Source organism: Equus caballus, chromosome 16, assembly GCF_041296265.1.
Source record: "Equus caballus isolate H_3958 breed thoroughbred chromosome 16, TB-T2T, whole genome shotgun sequence".
Lineage (NCBI taxonomy): Eukaryota > Metazoa > Chordata > Mammalia > Perissodactyla > Equidae > Equus > Equus caballus.
This window is the reverse complement of record NC_091699.1, coordinates 71,670,621-71,691,293: the sequence shown is the minus strand read 5'-3', so window position 1 is coordinate 71,691,293 and position 20,673 is coordinate 71,670,621. Positions and strand designations below refer to the sequence as shown.

At 40.7% G+C, this 20,673-nt stretch overlaps 1 protein-coding gene and 1 long non-coding RNA gene across 2 annotated transcripts in view; both read right to left on the bottom strand.

The window, feature by feature from the left end:
• The window catches only part of ZNF385D (zinc finger protein 385D), an 804,272-nt gene extending 798,955 nt beyond the window's left edge, over positions 1–5,317 (bottom strand). The window contains exon 1 of the mRNA XM_023621244.2: positions 4,833–5,317. Within this exon, the coding sequence (XP_023477012.1) occupies positions 4,833–4,938 (106 nt within the window). The 5' untranslated portion in view covers positions 4,939–5,317. The remainder of the gene's footprint in view (positions 1–4,832) is intronic.
• Positions 5,318–8,714: 3,397 nt separating this feature from the next.
• LOC111768468 (uncharacterized) lies at positions 8,715–12,443 on the bottom strand. The gene is made up of 2 exons (XR_011427120.1): positions 12,124–12,443; positions 8,715–10,853 (listed from the first exon to the last, which is right to left on the bottom strand). It is a non-coding gene; the product is annotated as an uncharacterized lncRNA (long non-coding RNA).
• Between the last annotated feature and the right edge of the window lie 8,230 nt (positions 12,444–20,673).

The window sequence follows — 20,673 nt, the reverse complement described above, 5'->3', positions numbered from 1 at the left end:
TGTGTATTCCTCTGTTCAAGTAATAGTAAAGTAAAGACACTATAGAAACATTTCATTGATTTTTATTTCACTTCAGTTGAGGGTAAATGAAAGAAATCTCTAATAATTTTTAATAACACATTATAAAAACAGCAGTGAATAACTCTTTAGACTTAAAAACAGAACACATGACAAGATCATGAAAAAACTTCACAAAGAACGTCTGACACCAAGTTATGAGAAACCCTTAGGAAAATCCTCAAATGGACCTCCCTCACCGCACCGTAACAACATTTTTTCTTCTCATGGAGACAGACAGGTCTAATGGGTAATCAAGACAAGCCCCGATCAGCAGATGGGCTACATAACTGCATGGAAGAAGAGGAAGAACTCCCCTCTACTGCAAATCTCTCATTTAAAACACCTTTTTAGGAATGCTGCATACTTGCTCGTTTAGGAAGATGTAATTCCATAAACATCAGGAAGAAGAGCCCCTTTGTGTTCCAAATAAAGCGAAAAATTAAGCACTTGATAGGATGACACTATAGGCAAAGTGATAAAGTCATTAAATGGTCTAGTGGTCCCTATCTCATTCTAGAACTGTGTTCTAACATTCTTTACTTACTCATCTGTAGGTTAGGAGTAAGATACTCTTCAGAACCCATCCTCAATCTTGGAAAAATATTAAAAGTGGTACAGAATTATTTGGATATGATTAAAACCACATCTAAAATGAGCTAAAGACGTTATGAAGGAATTTGATTGATCTCTGTCTCTCGACATTGTGAAACTTCTCTCTCATTGCAATTCTTTTTTTTAAAGGTTAAGACTGTGTCATTTCAGAAAGAGGAGTTATTGCTAATTTTAGCAAGCACTAGAAGATATAAATTAACACACTTTTAATGTACTTGAATTTTAAATATAATCTCCAATGTGTTATCCACTTGTTCAAAAGATTAACTACACTAACGAATTTTAGGCATGGACCCTACTTGAGCGGCTCTAGCTTTCCTAAGAGGCTATTTAAGTGCTTGCTTGATTTTCAACCCACAAGCTTTATTTTATTCAAACTCTCACTCTAGAGCCCTTGTCAAAAAACTGAGAAGTGTCATCCACCTTGAGTTCTAAACTCTTGAAACATTCAGAATTACACATCCTTCCCCAATATTAGTTTCTTCAATCTGTGATATCAATGTGACTCAATGGTCTATAGAGTTAAAATCACTTTTCAGAGATCTGGTCGTTCCAATCATGAAATAAAATGAGACAAACTATTAGTTCTATTGTGCAAATATGGAGCTTAAAAATTTGTAAAATACAGTAGAACATATGTTCATGTGATTATAAGGCTAAGCCATTTACAAGACTCTCATTGTCACAAAATATTTTGCAACTCAATTCAAATTTATAATTAGTTTCAATACTTTACTACTAAGGTTAAATGTAGTAACCACTATAACAACTTCATTATCCACTTCCAAAAGATAAACAAAACCTCTAGGCAAGTTATTCCTACGCTATTTTTATACTTCTGCTAAAACGCTTACATACTCAAAAACGTATTGTTTCTGGTAGGCAAAACACATTGTTTTTAGGACTTCAACTACATCAAAAGAAAAGATAGAAATTTATATTTCATGCAATGTTAACTTACTACTTGAAAACACAATTTAACTCTAAAAAGAGAATTCAAGACTAGCCCTGTTGCCTAGTGGTTAAGTTCGGTGTGCTCCACTTAAGAGATGGCCCGGGTTCAGTTCCCAGGTGCAGACCTACACCACTCCTTGGGGGCCATGCTGTGGTGGCGACCCACATACAAAATAGAGGAAGATTGGCACAGACGTTAGCTTGGGGCAAATCTTCCAGGGCAAAAAAGTAAAATAAAAATAAAATAAATAAGAAAATAAAAAGAATTCACAGCAACAACATTAGTTTAATTGGGCAGGGAAATGTGGTTTTATTTGAAAACAATAATATACCATGCAAGTATAATGAAACATGGTAAAATATTTTTAACTTCTCAAAAATTCTCTATTTCCCAAAGCTGCTCTCACATCTGGGATATTAATATCATTAGTGTCCCAATGGATTTATATGCTTTTTATTTGATAATTCCATTCAGGTGCAGACCTGTGACATAAAATAGATCACTATTCCCAAAACAAGCATAATTAGAGCTTGTAAAGAAATATGACAAATGCATCCTATCTGCCATTCTTGCTCTTAGTTTTAAAACCTCAAAATCTTTAGACAGGCACCAACATAACTTATCTGAAGAATTCATGAGTAATAAATTCATAAAGTTGGAGATTACAAGAAAATAAAGGAAGATGTGTACTCAGCTACCTACACACACTCCGCAATGAGAAATGCAACATCTTAATTAAATTTCAGATAAAATAAGCCCTAAATTAGATGTGAATCTTTTAGCTGGAGTTGTTATTGTAGATGAAACCCCATGTTTCATTGAATTGCAAACATTTTTCATTATTAAACTTTTGATGCACCTAGTAAATGGCAAATCACAGCAGGAGGTATAATTATTTTGAAAATACCATTCAAAATAAAAAGGAAATTTTAACACAAGCTGCTAGTATTATCTCTCAATAGAACTTCCATATTCTGTTAGGATCGGAGAATTACAAGCTGGCTGAAATATGAGAGTGTCCAGGTAGACCTCGGGATAACTCGACAGAGCCATACAAATGTGATGTTATCACCTGGCACGTTTGATGTTACAAATCACACATTGTTAAGAGAAAGGCTACAATATAATACTATCGATTTACAATAAAGGAGCTCAAGGAAGGAACAACGTCAAGAGGAACACCAAGACCTCAGCATTTAGCCGTCTATAGGGCTGGCAGGCCGAATTACATAAATGCCACACAATTTTCACTTGATTTCAAGTCTCAGGGTCCACTTTTCCGTCGCATTCAACATCTGAAATAGTTGTAGATGAATCAGTCTATGATATTGTCATCACCATACTAATTTTTCATGAGATTTAGAACTTAGAGAGGTCAGCCTTCCACTTTTCAAGTGAGGCTCAAAGAGGTTGTACAGTGGTTAATGGAACTGAGTTCAGAGTCCAGCAATCTTGGGTTCCAAAACACCAACTCTGGAACTTTCTCAAATTTAACATCTCTAAGGCTCCCTTTCCTTATCCACAAAATGGAGATGGTAACAATGCTGCTTTCTTGGGGCTGCTATGCATTGATAGGGGCTGCAAAGCCCTTAACACACTGCTCGGTGCACAGTGAGTGGGAAACAAATGTTAGACGATGCTGTTTTGTTGTTGTTAATGTTACCATGATTAAATGATCCAAAACGTCCTTCAGCCACTTTGTCATAGAGCAAAAATAGTCCCAAAGTCCTACATTTTGGCTTAGATCTCTTTCTTCTAACACAGAGAGCTTCCAGAACCTCATTTACTTAAATCTAAGATAATACATTAACTCAAGATGTTTGCCCATTCCCCCAGTCTATATTTTAGCTCCATGAAGAGAGGGCTCAAGTTAATTTCTCAGGAACATCTGGAAGGAAATGTGAAGAAATTGCAGCAAACTCCAGACACGCTGTGCTGCATCAATCTACATAATTTGAAATGACCCATATTTGCCTTTCAGGCTTGGAGACCAGAGTATAGTCACTGAATTACCCAGTACAGCACAAGGGTGGCATGAAAACCCGGAGGGAGACACACCTTTCCACTTGATTTCAGGGAACATGGTGAACCAGAACTGAGTGGACTCAGGAAAGGCACATTTAACAGACCAACTAGCAAATAGCCTCAAGAGAAGAGAGAGAAATTTCCCCCTCACATCCCTAGAAAGCACCACAGGAATGTCATAGAAAAGTGCCAGCTGGAGGGTCCTCTGGTTACAACTACAGAATGAAGGGTAATTTCGAAGTCAGCTCAAGGTTCCAGAATTTGGAGATGTTCAAACACTCGGGAACAGCACATCACTCGTTACTTTAGCCACAGCTCAGGCTAAACCAGACTTAAACACAGCCTCCAGAAATACATTATATGAAGTCTGAATTGTCAGCGGAATTGAGCATTTCACAAGGGGTGACAACACAGTGGGGTGGCAGGTTTCCTCTGACCCCAGTTCGCACCCACAATAAAACTTCTCCCAAAATGCAAGAAGTCACAAGGTGACTTCGGCTCTCTCTTGCAACTCGGTACTCCGGCCCAGGACGGTGATCAGATTCAGGGTGACTAGTTTAACCTTAGCCTTCCAACCCCACCCTACATGATTCCCCTGTAAGGTTTCTTATAACTCAGTAATTTCTCACGCTGCCTTCAAAAAATCATGAGCATCCCGAGGAGAGATTTAAAAAAATAAAATAAAAAAAGAGGAAGAAGAAGAAAAGAAAAGACAACCACAAAGCTGGCACCACTGTGCTTTCTTATCCCAACAACTTCGCCAGGTTTCCCGAGGAGGGAGCGCGCCCCGCACACACCCAATAGGAGACAGGCAGCAGGGCGTCCATCCTTGGTGGCCCAGCCCTCGAATGCGACCACAGCCAGGCTGACCAAGTCCTCTCCACCGCTGCCTCCTCCGCCCCTTGGTCCTCGGCAGCGCGTGGTGTCCAGAGACCCTCAAGCTCTGCGCTCTCCACTCCGGCCCCCACAACCTAACAGCTCTGCTGGGCGCCCAGCAGAAGAGGCAGGGGTGCGGACTCATGGTGTGGAGTCCTCGGGAGAGGGAGGTCCCGGGTCCGGACCTTGTAAATGCCCATTCGGTGCGTCTCGCACCCGGCAGGGGCGCAACCCCAGCGCCGCGCCTGGCACCCCAGCCAACTCCACCACCCCAGCAGAGACATCTCTTCTGCGCTCAACTTACCATGGCTGGGCTGAGCTTTCGGCGCCCCCTGTAGCTTTTCTCTCCTTCCTCCCACCGAGCCCTTCATCCTCCTGCTGGCGGCCGCCCGGCGCCCTGGCCCTGGCATCTGGGAGGTGCAGCCGCCGGGCTGGCTATCCCCGGCCCGGGGGCGCACGGCTGCCCGCCCGCAGCTGCCGCGGGGATCGCCACCAGGCGTGAGCGGCGGCCGTGGAGAATGGTCCCCGAAGCTCTGCGCGCGCTGTCCCTCAGGCGCGGGCTGGAGGTGGCAGTCTGCGCGCCTCTGCCTCCGCCGCGCCGCTCCGCACGCGTCCCGAGCCCGCGCCAGCCTCAGGTGCACCCGGCTGGGGAGAGGTGCAAGTCGGCTCGGAGGGAGGGAGGGGCCGGCCCGGGGGTGCCGGGAAAGAGGGAGAGGGACGAGAAGGAAGAAAGAAACCGGGAGGCGAGCAACTGGCTTTAATGAAGTGAGTGGATCGTGGGTGTTAAGGGGAAACGCGAGGAGGAGAAATGCATCCAGAAACTAGAGATGTTGGAAATGAGCTGGAGTGAGCTGCTTCTGAAGGCTCCGGAAAGGGCTTTCCTTTTGTGCTTAGGTCGTTTATCCTCCTGGTTTGGGTACAGTTACCTGACACACCACCACTCACACACACACACACACACACACACACACACACACACACACCACCTGTTTTCATTTTTTTTAACAGTTAACCTCTAACCTCAGAGTGCAGATAACAAAGTGATCGTCAAGTGAAGCTACTGAAAATATACACGGAAGTTCCACCGCCACAAAACGGCGAGCGCTCACCCAACTTGAGAGACCTATGTTCTACTGAGATTTTTCTTCCCTTGACTGATCTCCGTCTGTCTGTCTGTCTGTCTGTCTCTCTCTCTCACACACACACACACACACACACGTTACAATACCCTGGGGATGAAAACATACCCTCTGTTGTCCCGTCCTATAATGTAGAGGGGTGTTTAACTTTCAGGTTCTGACCCAATAGGTCTGGAGTGGGGCCTGAGATTCTGCATTTCTAATGGTGTGGCAGAGGTTGCTGATCCAAGGGCCGCGTTTTGAATTGCAAAACACCAACAAAACAAACCTGTTTTCTAACATCAGCTCAGCCACTATTTGTAAGATGATCTGAAATTAAGTTGCGAAGGCACTGTTTTTCATGGGCATTCAGGATGCTATGGAGGCCGAACAAATCATAAAGCGGAACACAGTGCAAAAGGATAAACTGCCCTACAGATATGAGAGTATTGTTATTGTCGTTGTAATTACTATTGATAAAATTAATAGAAATTCCAATGCTGATGAAAGCATAGAGAGATATTGATAATTCGCTGGTCATGTGTTCTCAAGAGAAGCTCCAAAAAGAAATTAACAGTGACCACCCCACAAACACGTCATCATTCAGAAAGAAAATGCTCAGTAACGTCCTCTAAGGGGCAGTCTATTCCTCCTGTGAGCCAGTTGTTGACTTCTGCAGATGCCCAGCATTGTTCTGTAGTTAAATCGCTTGTCAAGCTAATAGATAAAGCAAATCAAGAAGAGCAAATGCCAAGAACAAAGAAATAAAAAGAGAAATATAGCCAACGTGCCAAAAGATATGTTGTGTTTTGACTTAGCATGACTATCTTAGCTTCGTTTGATCCTCTCTCTATTGCTTCCACCTGATTTAAACACTCACCCCACCATGTCAATTCAGCCAGTGGTAATAAGCCTTTACTATGGGAAAGGGCTTTCCTGGAGGAGAAGAGAATCTGACACAGTTCCTGCTTTGAAACAGCACTTTGACAGTATTTATACCAATATAACAGCGTATTAGACAGCCTACGGTGCCAGAAGAGAACATCAAACATATTACCACAAGGAGCTCAAAAAAACAGTGAGGTCTGGAGAGAATTCATGGAAGGGAGACCGTTTGAGATAAACCTTAAAATGTGGTATGATTCCATCAGACAGCGGTAAAAAGGAGGGACATTTAAGGTGAAAGAGTAAAGGCAGAAAAGTATGGGGAATAGTGGACCCTTTTACCCAGGACATACAGTACATCGAAGAAGATAGAAGAACTGGCTTGAAAGATAGGCAGGTGCTATGATCGCTGGCCTGAGCAGTTTGTACTTCACTTCAGAAGGGTTGAGCAGGGAACCACCAGGATCAGAAATATAGCAAGACGATTGGCCTGATGTAACAGGTTAATAGGGTGACCTAGAACCGGAAAACAGTGAAACTGTAGAAAGCACTTAGGAGGCAGTGGAAACCACAGGTAAAGGTCGTGAAGGTAGGAACAATGATAACACCTGCAGGGAATGAAGTGTAAAGATGGTTAAAAGGAGACATTGCTGAGACATAATTAATGGTATTTAGCAGTCGTGGAGGAGAGGGATTTGTTCAAGATATCTCTAATATTTTGTGCCTGGCAGACTAGAAAAAAGATGATACCATTAAGAATTGAGAAGTCAAGAAGGGAACAGACGGTTGGTTTTATGTCGACATTAATTTGGGAAAGGCGATCAGATAATGAGTTCTCTTTGGACATTTTTAGTTAGGGGTTTGAGGGAGATGTTCAGGTGGGGTTGTTTACACAGCAATCCATGCCTTGCTCTGAGGGGATGGGTTCTGGGTTAGAGCTGATGTTTGTTCTTGTGTTTGCGAGCCCTGGGCATGTATATGGAGGTAAATTGTTGGGAGAATGTGAGCTTAGTAAGTTAGAATACATAAAAAAACAGAAAGTGCTTAGGACAAAAGCAGGGAGCTGTGTGACCTCCCTGTTCCTCAGTATCATCATCTATAAAACATGGATACTAGCACCGTCTGCAGAAAGCAGCTGTGAGGATTAAGTGAGATAATGTACTGTTTTCTCATTCCTAGTTTTTGCACTAACCTGTAGGGTCTGAGAGGACGGGACCACATGTATCATATTCACTGTTGTAGCCCCAACGCCTAACTTAATGTTTGGCATATAGCAGGTTTCAAAAATGTTTATTAGCTGAAGAAATTAATAATAAGACAGAAAGAAGAAGAGAAAGCAAAGCACAACCAAAAAGATGGGAAGAGATGGTTAAGTGGATTCTGCTATGTCAATGTCATGGAAACCAAGTCAGGGAAAAGTTCTCTTACAGGGATGCACATCGGTAACAGACAGTACAGAGATTAAAGGGGAAATATTAATACACATTAAGGAAGCTTTTGGGTTCTTTTGGAGGAGGATCTGGTTTAGAAAAGTTCCTTGATGACATTCGAGAGAACTGTTGTACTAGAAAGGTATCACTATTAGGAGTGGCAAAGGAATCTAAGGAAGAATGTTAGACTGTTCTTTAAAGAAATTTGACACTGAACTGAAGATGAGAAAGAGAGACTAGGGAAGGGATGGTAGCAGAATTGAGGAAAGTTATTCCTCTTTAGTAAAGGGAAAGTCCAAACATACTTTGTGGATGGGGTTAAGGGGCCAAAAGTGTGGGAGAGAAGTTCCAAATGAGACAAGGGGAAAATTTATTGAGGAATATCTGAGAAAAGTAACAGAACTAGTGAACCAAGAGTCTAAGCAATCAATCTTAGCAGAGAAAAGGGTCACCTGTTCCTTGGAAGCAAGAACAAAGGCATAGAAAAAAGAAAATGTATTGGGATTCTAAAGTAGAATGGCTGGAAGTGAGAAAGGCTCATGTTATTTTGCCCCTGTATCTCCAGGGAAATAGACAGACCTTCTACTGATGCCTTGTGATCAACAGGAAATAGCATTGTGAACTAGGAAAATGTGGAGAATAGTTGCAGTCTTAACAGAGATGTCACAGTGAATCCACACAAGATGGGAAGAAAGATCACCAAGTGATCCCACCAGCTGGGAACCCACCTCAGGGGTAAAAAATAGACATGTATTATAATGATGACAATCACTACTTTTATTTGTTTCTCTCCCAGTAATATTCAAGGACATAAGGACAGAAACAAATCGTGCAGCAAATGATTAAACTTGATTACCCAAGTTTAGTAATCAACGAAGTACAAATTATGGGAGAACAAACAAGTCAGGGATTTCATGGAGTATAACTTGAAAGGATTAACTCTTAAATCTTTCAGACCTGGGGTTGGTTTGCCACGTTGCCATTTGCAATCTGTGAGACCTTGCACAATTTACTGAACATCTGAGCCTTAATTTCCTCATCTATAAAGCTGGGATAAGACTATTTACCCTTAAGTCTTAGGCTTTTATGATAAAATAAGATAATATTGGTAAAGCAGTGGTTTTCAAACTAGAACATTCATCAGAATCACCTGGGGCACTTGTGAAAACACAGATTGGTGGGCCCCACCCCCCTAGAGTTACTGATTTACAATATCTTGGATGGGTCTCAGAAATGGAGTTTCTCATAAGTTTCCCAGCAAAGTTGATGCTGCTGGTCTGGAGAACCACACTTTGTAAACCCCTGTTGTAAATCATTTAACATAATTCCATTACATAGTAAGTACTAAATATATGGTAATGTTACAGGCTCTTAACGTCAGCCCTGATATCAGTTCCCCCACACTGAACCCAGCGTATATGGGGTTAAAACTAAAACCCACCTCCCGCTTTCCTGCTTCTCTAACTCCACTCATATGTAAATACCTGTTTCTTTAAACTTGGACTCCTTGAGCTTTACAACTAAATGGGAGTTACAAATTGTTAAAAGCCCAGGTGGCCTGGAGTTGGAGGCACACTAAAGTTTAGCTAATCATATGTCCTTGAAGTTTGCCAGGAAAGCCACTGTCTCAGGAATATCAAGGAGTGGAGGCTTCCCAAATAAAAATCCCTACCCATTCCTCATCAGGGAGCTAGCAATTTTTGAGGCATGAGCCCTTGCTTTGCTCCCTGTGCCTGGCATGGTAAAAACCTTTCCTCTTCCACTCAAGACTCTATTCTCGTTATTTGGATTGGCATCGGGTTCAGAGACCAAACTTTCGGTTACAGCAACTGGTGTTTAGTGTTGGTGGTCAACTCATGGTGTGACAGCTGAAGATAGGGTTCAAACTGCAAAGTTTAGAAAGGAAACATGAAGGTGAGTTATGGACACGGACTATTAGGAGAGATTGAAATTTGAAGGTCATAAAACTGAAGATCAGATTTACGGTGAGAGAAATTATGGGAAGGATTAGAGATCAGGAGATTTTGGCCAGGGAGAGAATTCAAGAGTTCAGAATCTTGGAGATCGATTCTTGTTTAGCCTAACATTTTCTAAAAGAGTAGTTTATAATAAAATGCCCAGGCCATAACAATAAAATCAGATCATAAAAGGAGAAAATTGGATTGGGGGAGGACAGCAGACCTGTCAAAAGAGTGGGTCAACTCCGTTGCCGTGACTGAACACAGAGCCAGGCTCTCTGCCTTGGAAGCCACTGAGAAGCAGGAGTCAGGTGACGTTACATAACTGTCGTTGTATGTGGTGAAGATTTGTATATCCCAGTGTCTCATGCTGGAAAAATTTTCCCTACTCTCAAACTTGGAGGAAAATCTCTCACCGCTGGAGCACTGAGTAACTTGGAATCCATGTGGCTTTTTTAAAGTAGGGACCTTCAATACAAATCAGGCCATAGTATTACAACATAATGAAAAGAAACACATCTGGGAGGAGTAGCGATGAAGTGCTGTAGATCCTTAGCCTTCTAGTGATTCCGCTTTACCCACTTAGAGGCCTCCATGTTCTGAGCATCTGTATTTTGTCAAATGCTGTGGTAGTTGCTTTATGTGGACTGTCTTTCATCCTAGCAAGATCGCTCTTAAGAGATGACAAAACAGGCTTGGAGAGATTAAGTAGTAATTTCTCCCAGATGATACCTGATAAGCTCCAATCTCTCTGACTATAAAGCATACACAATTTCCACTCTAAAGCACTGTCTCAAAAAAAGTAAAATAAAGTTAATAAATGTGGTCAGTCCATACTCCTTTTGTCTTAGGTTGAGTTCTTCAAGAAGCATTCTCTGGAAACACAGAAATTTGTGTGCGAGAAGTTTATTGGTAGAACCCTTGAGATCCAGACCTGTGACAGAGTATAGGAAGCAAGATTGGGTAAAGGGAGAAGTTGAACTTTAATGCAGTCTCAGCAAAGGCCTCAGCCGATCCCGTGGGTGCTCTGGGCTGAATTGGCCCTTCAGAGTTATTCTGAACTGAGGACAGCGAACTAGGTCTTTCTATCCTCCCCTCAACCAGTCATTCCTAATAAGCAGAGTTTAGTTCACAGAGAAGCCTGTAGAACTAACCTGCTCAAGTATTTAAATACTTTTATCATCACTGCCTTATAGCAACCCAAAGACAACGATCTTGAATGCAGCGATTATTTTAATAAACATAATTATTTGCAAGGTACTGTGATGGGTATTTTAGGGAACACAAATGTGTTTAAATCACATGTTTGATGTCATGTAACTTAAATTTAGAAATAAAATGAACCATACAGAAGTAAATTGCCTGTAAAATGGCTGTAATAGTAGTATCTGTCTTGTAAGGTAGATCGGAGGATTAAAAGGCTGCGATAAAATAAATGCTGTAAAAGTAGTTAGGTTTTTTTTTTTCCCCAACTATAATAGGCAGAAATGAAAGGTTTTGCAAAATAAAAATAACAACGTACAAAGAAATATGTAGTAAGTTCAGGATTAAAAAGTTATCACTGTAGGGGCTGGCCCCGTGGCCGAGTGGTTAAGTTCGCGCGCTCTGCTGCAGGCAGCCCAGTGTTTCGATGGTTCGAATCCTGGGCGCGGACATGGCACTGCTCATCAGACCACGCTGAGGCAGCATCCCACATGCCACAACTAGAAGAACCCACAACGAAGAATATACAACTATGTACCGGGGAGCTTTGAGGAGAAAAAGGAAATAATAAAATCTTTAAAAAAAAAAAAAAAAAGTTATCACTGTATCTGAGAAAATTTAATGGAGAAGACATTTAGTTGAGTCTTCAAGAATGGGTTGGACTTTGAAGGGCAAAAACACTGGTGAGAATAAGAAATCATTCCAGGAAGAACAAGTAGGAGGAACAAATGTTAGGGCATGAAGGCTTAGAATTTTTTTGAGGGCCAAGAAATGGACTAGTTTGTTAAGAACATAGGTGAAAGGTTGGGGGCACTGCTAATGATTTTCACTTTCTGGTTACTTATTACGACTTTATTTAGAAGAAAATGAAGAGTGGAAATTTTGAGCATATTAAAAGTAGGAACAAAGTGGTGTTTTGTGAAAATTAACCTGTGCACAATTGAATTCGAAATAAATTGGAAGCAAAAAATTTTTGTTTCTTGTTCCTTCCTAACACTAACCTGTTTCTGGAAGATGTTCTTCTCTCTAAGGCCACGGTTCTCAAAGTGTTGTCAGCGGACCAGCAGCCTCACCTGGGGACCTATTAGAAATGCAGATTATTGGGGCTGGCCCAGCGGCGCAGCGGTTAAGTTTGCACGTTCGCTTCTCAGCTGCCCGAGGTTCGCTGGTTTGGATCCCGGGTGTGGACATGGCATCGCTTGGAACATCATGCTGTGGTAGGCATCCCACATAGAAAGTAGAGGAAGATGGGCACGGATGTTAGCTCAGGGCCAGGCTTCCTCAGCAAAAAAGAGGAGGACTGGCAGTAGATAGCTTCAGGGCTAATCTTTCTCAAAAAAAAAAAGAAGAAGAAAGAAATGCAGATTCTTAGGCTCCACCCCTTTGACCCACTGAAGCAGAAACTCTGGGTTTGAGTCTCAGCAGTCTTTGTTTGAACAAGCTCTTCAGCTGATTCTGATACATGCTCAAGTTTCAGAATCACTGCTGTAGTGTTTCTATAATACATTCTTCTCCTGGAGCAAATATGCTTCTGGAATATCCTGAAGCAGTCCACTTCTCTAACTCTCTAGAGAGTGTGATTGCTGTCTACTAACATCTTTCCAGACTGTCTCTGACCAAATGAGTCAGCATGGAACTATGCTGTGTTGATATATGCATCAGATTGTTTTTAAACAGTTTTTCAGAATAAATCTTTAATACAAAGTTCCTTCCATTTGTTCTGAATGTTGGAATACCTCAGCACCAGTGGGTCTATTCTACTAGAAGTAAGATACCAAAAAAATCCTCAGAATCAAACCTCACAGAATATCAGAAAGGGGCCACTGATTAGTATATTTTTCCATGACCAAAAAAAACAGGCAAAACAATTTAAAAGTCCTTTCCCATTACTAGTAAAACTCTGAAATGGCTAATGAAAATATACATGAATCTACAGCAAAAAAAAAAAAAATCAAAATAATTGGAGGTTGGACATTGAGGAGGAGACTATGGTTGATAGAAAATGGCTCTGATTACATGTTAAATAAGAAAGATCAATGTAATGGCCAAATACAGAACATATTTGTGAGTCTCTGGGGATCCTGGATCTTTTTTGATCAATGGATGGGAAGTTGAAAGGAAGGGAATGAATTGACAAGAGAGTGAACTTACATTGGAGGGGGTCATTAAGAGGTCTTGACTGCTGGTTGACCCGAGAGCTGGACCTGGGCAATCAGAGGCTCCCCACTCACTTCTCTGTCCTTAGAATGTACGTTCTGCTTACTGTTTCCACGGTGGAAGCTGTTGCAGGGATGCAGCCTTGAGAGAATAAGGTGTTGTTGAGACATCTGGACAGTATACGTGACTGAACCCAGTTAAGGCCTCCATATGAACTTTTAAGATTCTGGCAGGCGGGTACTGAGATCTACTGGTCTTGCAGTTGCCCAAGACCAGCCTCGTCTGTAAGTTCCTTTGCTTATTAAACCTACCACCTACCAATCTGGAGCGCTCTGCCTCTTTCTTCCATCTTTCCTTGCTCTCCATGAATGGCAGGGTTGGGGGCAGTTTTGGATTTCACCTGCGGAACTCCTGAGTTTTCAAACCAACAACTTAGTACTTGGTGCATCCAGCCCAGAGGGGATGAAGCCTTGAACTACACAAAGCAACCTCATGGAGAGGTGTGGCTGCAATTAACTCAGCATGTTTTGCAGATGCAAAGAAATCACAAACAAGCACAGTGTGCCACATATATAATCCATTCATGCTTAAAAACACTTTTATTTTCCTGTCCAAACAAGCATCTCTCCTAAAACTAATGTATTGATTGCTATATAGTTATACAAGTTAGCAGAGACTGAAGTTTGTCTTAAACATATAAGCATAAATTATATGTATTTCAGCTTGTTCATGGAGCTGTCTTCCCAGGGAGGTTTACGGAAATTTGCATTTTTGAATTTTAGAGAACAGTGCTATCCTGGATGACTAGAAGGATAAATATGGTAAACCATAAATCCCATCCCACCTCAAACTGTGTGTGTCTCTTTCAGCAACATCTCCTTGCCCGGGATCCTTTTTGCTGACAGTGGTATTCCCATTCTGTCAGACTTGGAACCTCACAGCCATTTTTAGTCAATTTCTGTCTTCCACCTTACCCTCCAGCTGTGTGGATTTCCCTTTCTCAATAGGTGGGATTCTTTTCTACTCCCTCATCGTTAGAATACCAGTGCCTTGATTCAGGCTCTTGCCTGGATTACTTTATAAGTCTTTTCTAACTGAATTCCCAGCCTGAAATCTTGATCTTCTTCTAATTAAGGTGGATCAGTGTGAGATAAATCTGCCCAAATGATGCTTTTCACCATGTTACTCCCAGTCCTCCATATCACATCTCACCATTGCCTTTAGAATATAGTTACAACCACAGCTCAGCATCTGCATCACACCCTGCCACTCCTGTCCTTTCATCCATGACTTCCCTAGAGCCAAATGGTCCCCACACTGTGACTCATGTGTGCCTTTGAAAGCTGTTCCTGCTGCCTGGGATGTTTAGTCTTCTTTCTCCACCTAGTAAAATTCAATTCATCTTTCATGACCAAGTTAAAAGCATGGCAGGTAGGAAGGAAATAAAGAAAGGAAGGAGGGGAGGGGAGGAGGAAAAGGTAGAGAAGAAGAGAAAGAGAGAAGGAAAATAGGAGGAAAGACTAACAACGTGGAGAGAAACAAAGGCAGAAAAATAACACTTTTTTGGCCCTCAAAAGGCAGGTGCCATCACCCCTAAGTCTCATACAAGGAAATTAAACATCAAAGAAGTAATTAAGTTGTCTGAGCTCACAGTTAAAGATCAGCAGGGCAAGGGGTGAAACCAAATATTTGCCTGGTAAAGTGAGTGTGCAAGGGATGGTGAAAACATGGACTACTGGGCCTCAGACAGAGTTTCTGAAAAAGGTGGTCTGGGGTGGAGCCTGAGAATTAGCATTTCTAACAAAATCCCAGGTGATGTTGATGCTGCTGATCCAGAGATGGCAATTTGAGAACCACTTGCCTAGCAAGTCCCTCCATTGCTATCACTGTTAATTGAAACATAGTAGTCACTCCATTACTATTTATTGATTAGATAAATATCTATGAAATTCACAGTTTGGGATATATTCTGAAGCCTTCCTGAATCGCCAAAGTTGGCAGTGGTAGCTCCCATCTCTGAAATTCTCTAACACATATGATCTATACCATTCAGTCTACACCTACCATTCCTTAATGTCCTATAGCAGGTTCCCCAGGAGGACACCTTGAGTAGAGAACTGGTGTGCAAGTGTTTTACTACGGGAATTCTCCAGGAGAAACCAGTAATAGAGTGGGAGAAGCAGGAAAGAAAAGAGGAGGAAGCGAGTGGAGTGTGTGATGTCAGGAAAAGTCCCACAGAGGTTGGCTTCAGGCTCATCCTGCAGGGGAGCCCCGGACAAGGAGCTGGGCTTTCCTATTCCCACACCCTTCACTCCACACTGGTTGAAGCTTCCCAGGAGGATGTACATTTTCAGGCACTTCCAGCTCTCTGCATGGGTGGGCAAAATGGCTCCAGTAGCCCAAGAGTAGTCCTCTGAAAGTGATCCGCAGACATTGGCTGTTGAAAGTGAAAACATTCAAGTGGTAAAAAGGGAACAGAGAGAATATCAGTGGAACACCAACATATACGCTGACTTGAACTGGTGATTTTTTTTTCATAGGTGTATCTTAGCTCCCTAATTGGATATTAAACTCCTGGAGACTGAAGTCTATGTTGTATATTTTTCAGGTTGAACTATATGAAATTGTCAATATTTGAACATTTTTGAGATATAAAATTGGCAATTGTATATTACTTAACTTTATATATTAGGTCTTAACTGATCACCATCTATTCAGTGAGATTGATAGATTAATTAATAGCCTTCAATCTTTCAATCCTGTCAGATGCCGCCTCTCTCTGAAAGTTCCCAGCAAGCTGTGGTTACTTTTTAGCGTGCCTGCAAAGGCTGTTCTCACCAGTAGTGCTGAATGTTTACTAGGATTTAGCCAATTTTGTTGCACTTAATTATTGTAGTTGTGCATTTTAGTTTAAAAAAATCACATAAATAATGAAATATGAGTGTGAAAAAGAAGTTGCCTCTATGAAAATTAAATTTAATGGTTTGCAAATTTCCAAAAAAAATGAGTTGCTTAAAAAGAAACAAACAAACAGCAAACAAACCTGCTCTTGGATTAGTTGTCAGTGAGACAGCTGTAAAGACTGGAAAAATCACAACAATCTAGAAAGATTGTTCACAGGGAATATCTTCATAAACGTCTTTAATGTCTCATTGCAAACTTAAAGAAACTCAAACCAGAAATTGTGGTGCTTTAATTCAGATACTTTTGGATTTAAATAATAGAAATTCTACTTGAAAGACAAAAGAATGATGGAATCATCATTCCAGTTAGCCACAAGTCCTGAGGCAGAACAACTCCAGGGTTAACACAGCAACATAGTCAAGCCATCCTATGTCATTTCCACCTTTTTATCCAACCATTTATAGTTTATTGGCAACCTTCCTTCAAGGAATCAAAATGGCTTCAGCAGCTCAAGGTATCCCATACTCATAAATCAATAGCCAAAGGCTGAAAAGAGCCCCTTGGGTCCCCTGTGCAATGCCTTTTAAGAGCAAAGATATCTTTCAAAGAAGCTCCTTAGGTTTCTTTTGTGTCTCATTGGCCAGGAGCAGGTTATATACCTAACACCTTTAGCTGACAAGTAGAGAATCACCTAATTCATTTGGGAAATGGGAGGACACCAGGGGAAAAAAGAAAAGGTCTAGGCAGCTTGGAAGAGGGGAGTAGCTGTTAGACAGGAAACCAATACTGTTTGCTTCATGGGTTAGGCAAGATAGATGACAATGACACTCCTACTGAAAGGAAGGTCTCTGCCCTACATTAAAAAGTCAGTGAATGAATATTCATTCATTTGTATTGTCAAAAACAGAAATGTTTAATTCATCTATTCCCTGTTTTAACTGACGTTTACTGACCTGCTGATCCTGATCACACCAGATGAAACAGTTCCTAATAAACTTACTGTACTTAATTGTATTCTTTTAGAGTAGACAACACAGGGTAACACATAGTATGTAGTCACTAGATGTTAACAATAGAGTTGATTTACATGTTCAGACTTTTTTGCCTTTAAGTTGATTATTCCTATTAAAAATTTTGAAAGCTAATGGTGGCAGAAAAACGCTGTATGTTCACCAAACCATCTGCTTTCCCTCCTGGGAGCATGGAAAAACTGCTTTTCCCAACCCCCTCACATCTACATGAAGCTTTATGATTAGTTTTGGCGAAGAAAATGTCAACAGAAAACATTGACCCCAAATATCTCCTGGGATTTTTGAGCAAACACCCGCTCACTCCTTCTCTTTCCCCCTGTCATCTGTAAATTTGAAGCAAAGGGACAATGGAGGACTACAAGTTTCAAGGGTCTGACAGATTTGCCACATGCCAAACATGCTGTAGGGATGTGCTCTTCTATTGCTGAGTTCACGAGATGATGTGGTCAGGGTGCTGTGTCTTTTTTGTCTGTTTGTTTGTTTGTTTTTCTGAGGAAGATTTGCCCTCGGCTAACATTTGTGCCAATCCTCCTCTATTTTGTATGTGGGCTGCCACCACAGCATGGCTGCCAACAAATGGTGAATGTCCCCACCAGGGAACTGAACCTGCACCACCAAGGCAGGAGTGGACGAAACTTACCCACCAGGTCACGGAGCCAGCCCCAGGGTTCTGGTTTTTAGCATGTCTCTCTACTTACTTCTGAAAATTTGCCTTCCCCCTCCAATTTTCAGTGTCTAACTCTGTATATTTCACTTCAAACACCTACAAACACTTTCATTGCCACGTTGAGAAAAAAAGCCATCTGATATTTGCAACCACTCTAAATTATAAAGAACTTAATTTGGTTGTACTCTTCCATATGCATTTGCATTTTAAAAGGCCTACAGAAAGACCACAATGCCTGCACCTAGAAAATGAATCACTAATGGTTCAATTTCAATAATCAAGAAGGGAAAAACTATTGCCATGCAAATTTTACTGTATAGGCTATAGCCTACTTCAACTAGAATTCTAGTCCTGAACAGAAATTACGTTTACAAGGTTTTTTTCTGAAATAACGTACCAAAAAAGGGCAATTTGTTCTCTTTAAATCTCTTTCTCTGTAGAGTTTTCAGCCCACATTTATTTTTGTATACTAACTAAAATTCTGTAAAGCTGGAAAGTTTTTATTGTATTTATTGCTATATCTCATGAATTTTAAAATGTTTAAAATAGAGAAAGATAGTTAAGGAAAAGATTGCATACAATTTAATTGTGAAAATGAACAATATTCACTAACTGTGTAACGAATTCAGAATTGCTTTACTTATATTCAGAAATGTTTATATCAATATTAGTTTTCTCCATTTTAGACTGTAAGCAATTCTATGGTAGGGACTTACACTTCACTTTGTACATGTTGTGTGGTATCATGAGTAAATTCCTATTAGAATCCTAATAGGTAATTCTAATAGGTAAGAATCCTAATTCTTACCTTTTGGAAGAAATGGCAAATTCTACATATGTGTTGAAGTTGAAATTCATACCCCACGATTAAGATGTGTAAAAACAAACACAAAAAAATAGCTTATCTGCTTCTCTAAAATCCAGCAACTTCCTGATGAGCCCCCACCTCTGCTGATGGAATGTGGGGAAAGGTGGGCAGAAGAGCAGAGAATGGAAGATTTAAACTTAAAATTAACGTTAACTACTCTGTTATAGTTTCAAATAACCTCTTTTGAGTAAATATTCTGTCAACTCGAAGTTCAAATTTTCTTTACGGTTGATTTCCCCCTCAAAATAGCTCCCTGTTCCATACTCCTTCCAGAAAGTCATCTGGCTCCAGGGCAAAGCTGTGGTATTTTCATGGCACTGTGGGAGATGAGTAACCAATGGGGTCTCACTCTGTCTACCCTGCAGTTGACGAAAAGTGTCATCCTCCTTTTCAATGGAGGTAGTCCCATGCCAGGGCACACGTCTGGGATTTCAGTCTCCACTTGTCGCCTAAGCTGGCCACCTTTGGGCACATTTACAATGGAACACAGCAGTTCTGAACATCTCTTATCAGTTGAAAAGCTACTTTTAAGAAGTTCTTAGAGATAACTCTCTAATAGCCGGTTGTCATTCAGGCTTGTTGAGAGGCAATTTATGACCACCAAGTAGTATAAAACAGTAAAGCTAATTTTATTTTTATATTGCCCTGAAAATGGAGGAGAGGGAAAAGATAAATATCAATTACAAGCATTTGTCTGATATGTTGTGCATTGAGTAAGGAGTTAAAATTCCTAGATTTGATTTTGTTATGTATTAATTTGGCCTCTTTAGATTTATTAATTAACCAGCTGGATCTTGATTTTTCTGTAAAATGGGTGATAATGTGTCCACTTCACATTATCTTAAGTATTGATTATGCTAATATAACTGAAAACTCTTTGGAAATGGTGATATCTGATAAAGATGGAAAGTAGTCTTTCTCATACTTTGTGTGCCACCTCCTATCTAGATTGTAAACTCCTTGGGGACAGTAGCAATATCTCACCCTTCCTTAAATTCTCACAATGATCTGCATGTAATAAAATTTCACTTATTGATACACATAACCAATAGTCAATTTATAGAATAAAAATGAGGTGAGTTTATTATAGGAGCCAATCTGAGGACTTTGGCCCAGAAGCATGATCTCCACCATGGGAGAAAGCACTCTGGAGATGTGAGGTGTACTGCATGGTTATATACTATTTAGGAACAAAGAACATTCATCAAAAATGACAGGTATACCTTTGTTCTTTCTTCTTTTTTTTTTTTTTTGTTATAGTCACAAGATGCATACACAGCACACTGGCCCTGGTTTCTTGGGAAGAATGCTTATCTTCAAAGAAATATTGATATGGGAGGCAGGCATTCATCCTAATCTTTAAAGGCAACATTCTTTGCTTTGGAATACTGTCTAATATTTAAAGCAGATGAACAATGCAGGCTTGACAGGCCATGTCAGGCCATTCTGGAAAACGAGGTTCAGGTGGAATCAGTTTCAAACCAAAATGGCTTCCTCATATACCTCAACATATTTACTTTCCTTATTAGTTTTATTGCTTTTCATTTATTCCATCACACTAAATATCCCATAGACTGATGATTGAATTGCTAAGGAGCAACTCAGATAACTATGCTAGCTGTTATGGAGAGTCTAATAAAGGAACTCTCTACAGTGGAGAAGAGTTTTAGAAATCCTTTTTTTAAATGTTGGTGAAACACTTTAAGAGAGCAATTCAAAATCAAATAGTGATTTCTGCTCATATTAATTAAATAAAGTCATAAAATGCAAAGAAAAGAAAATCAGATTAACAATGGTTTAAACCAGGAGATCTCAAAATGCACTACCACCACCACCACTACCACCACATAAGCATCACCTGGCAACTTGTTAGAAATGCAAATTCTCAAGCCCCTTTCCAGATCTACATAATCAGAAACTAAAG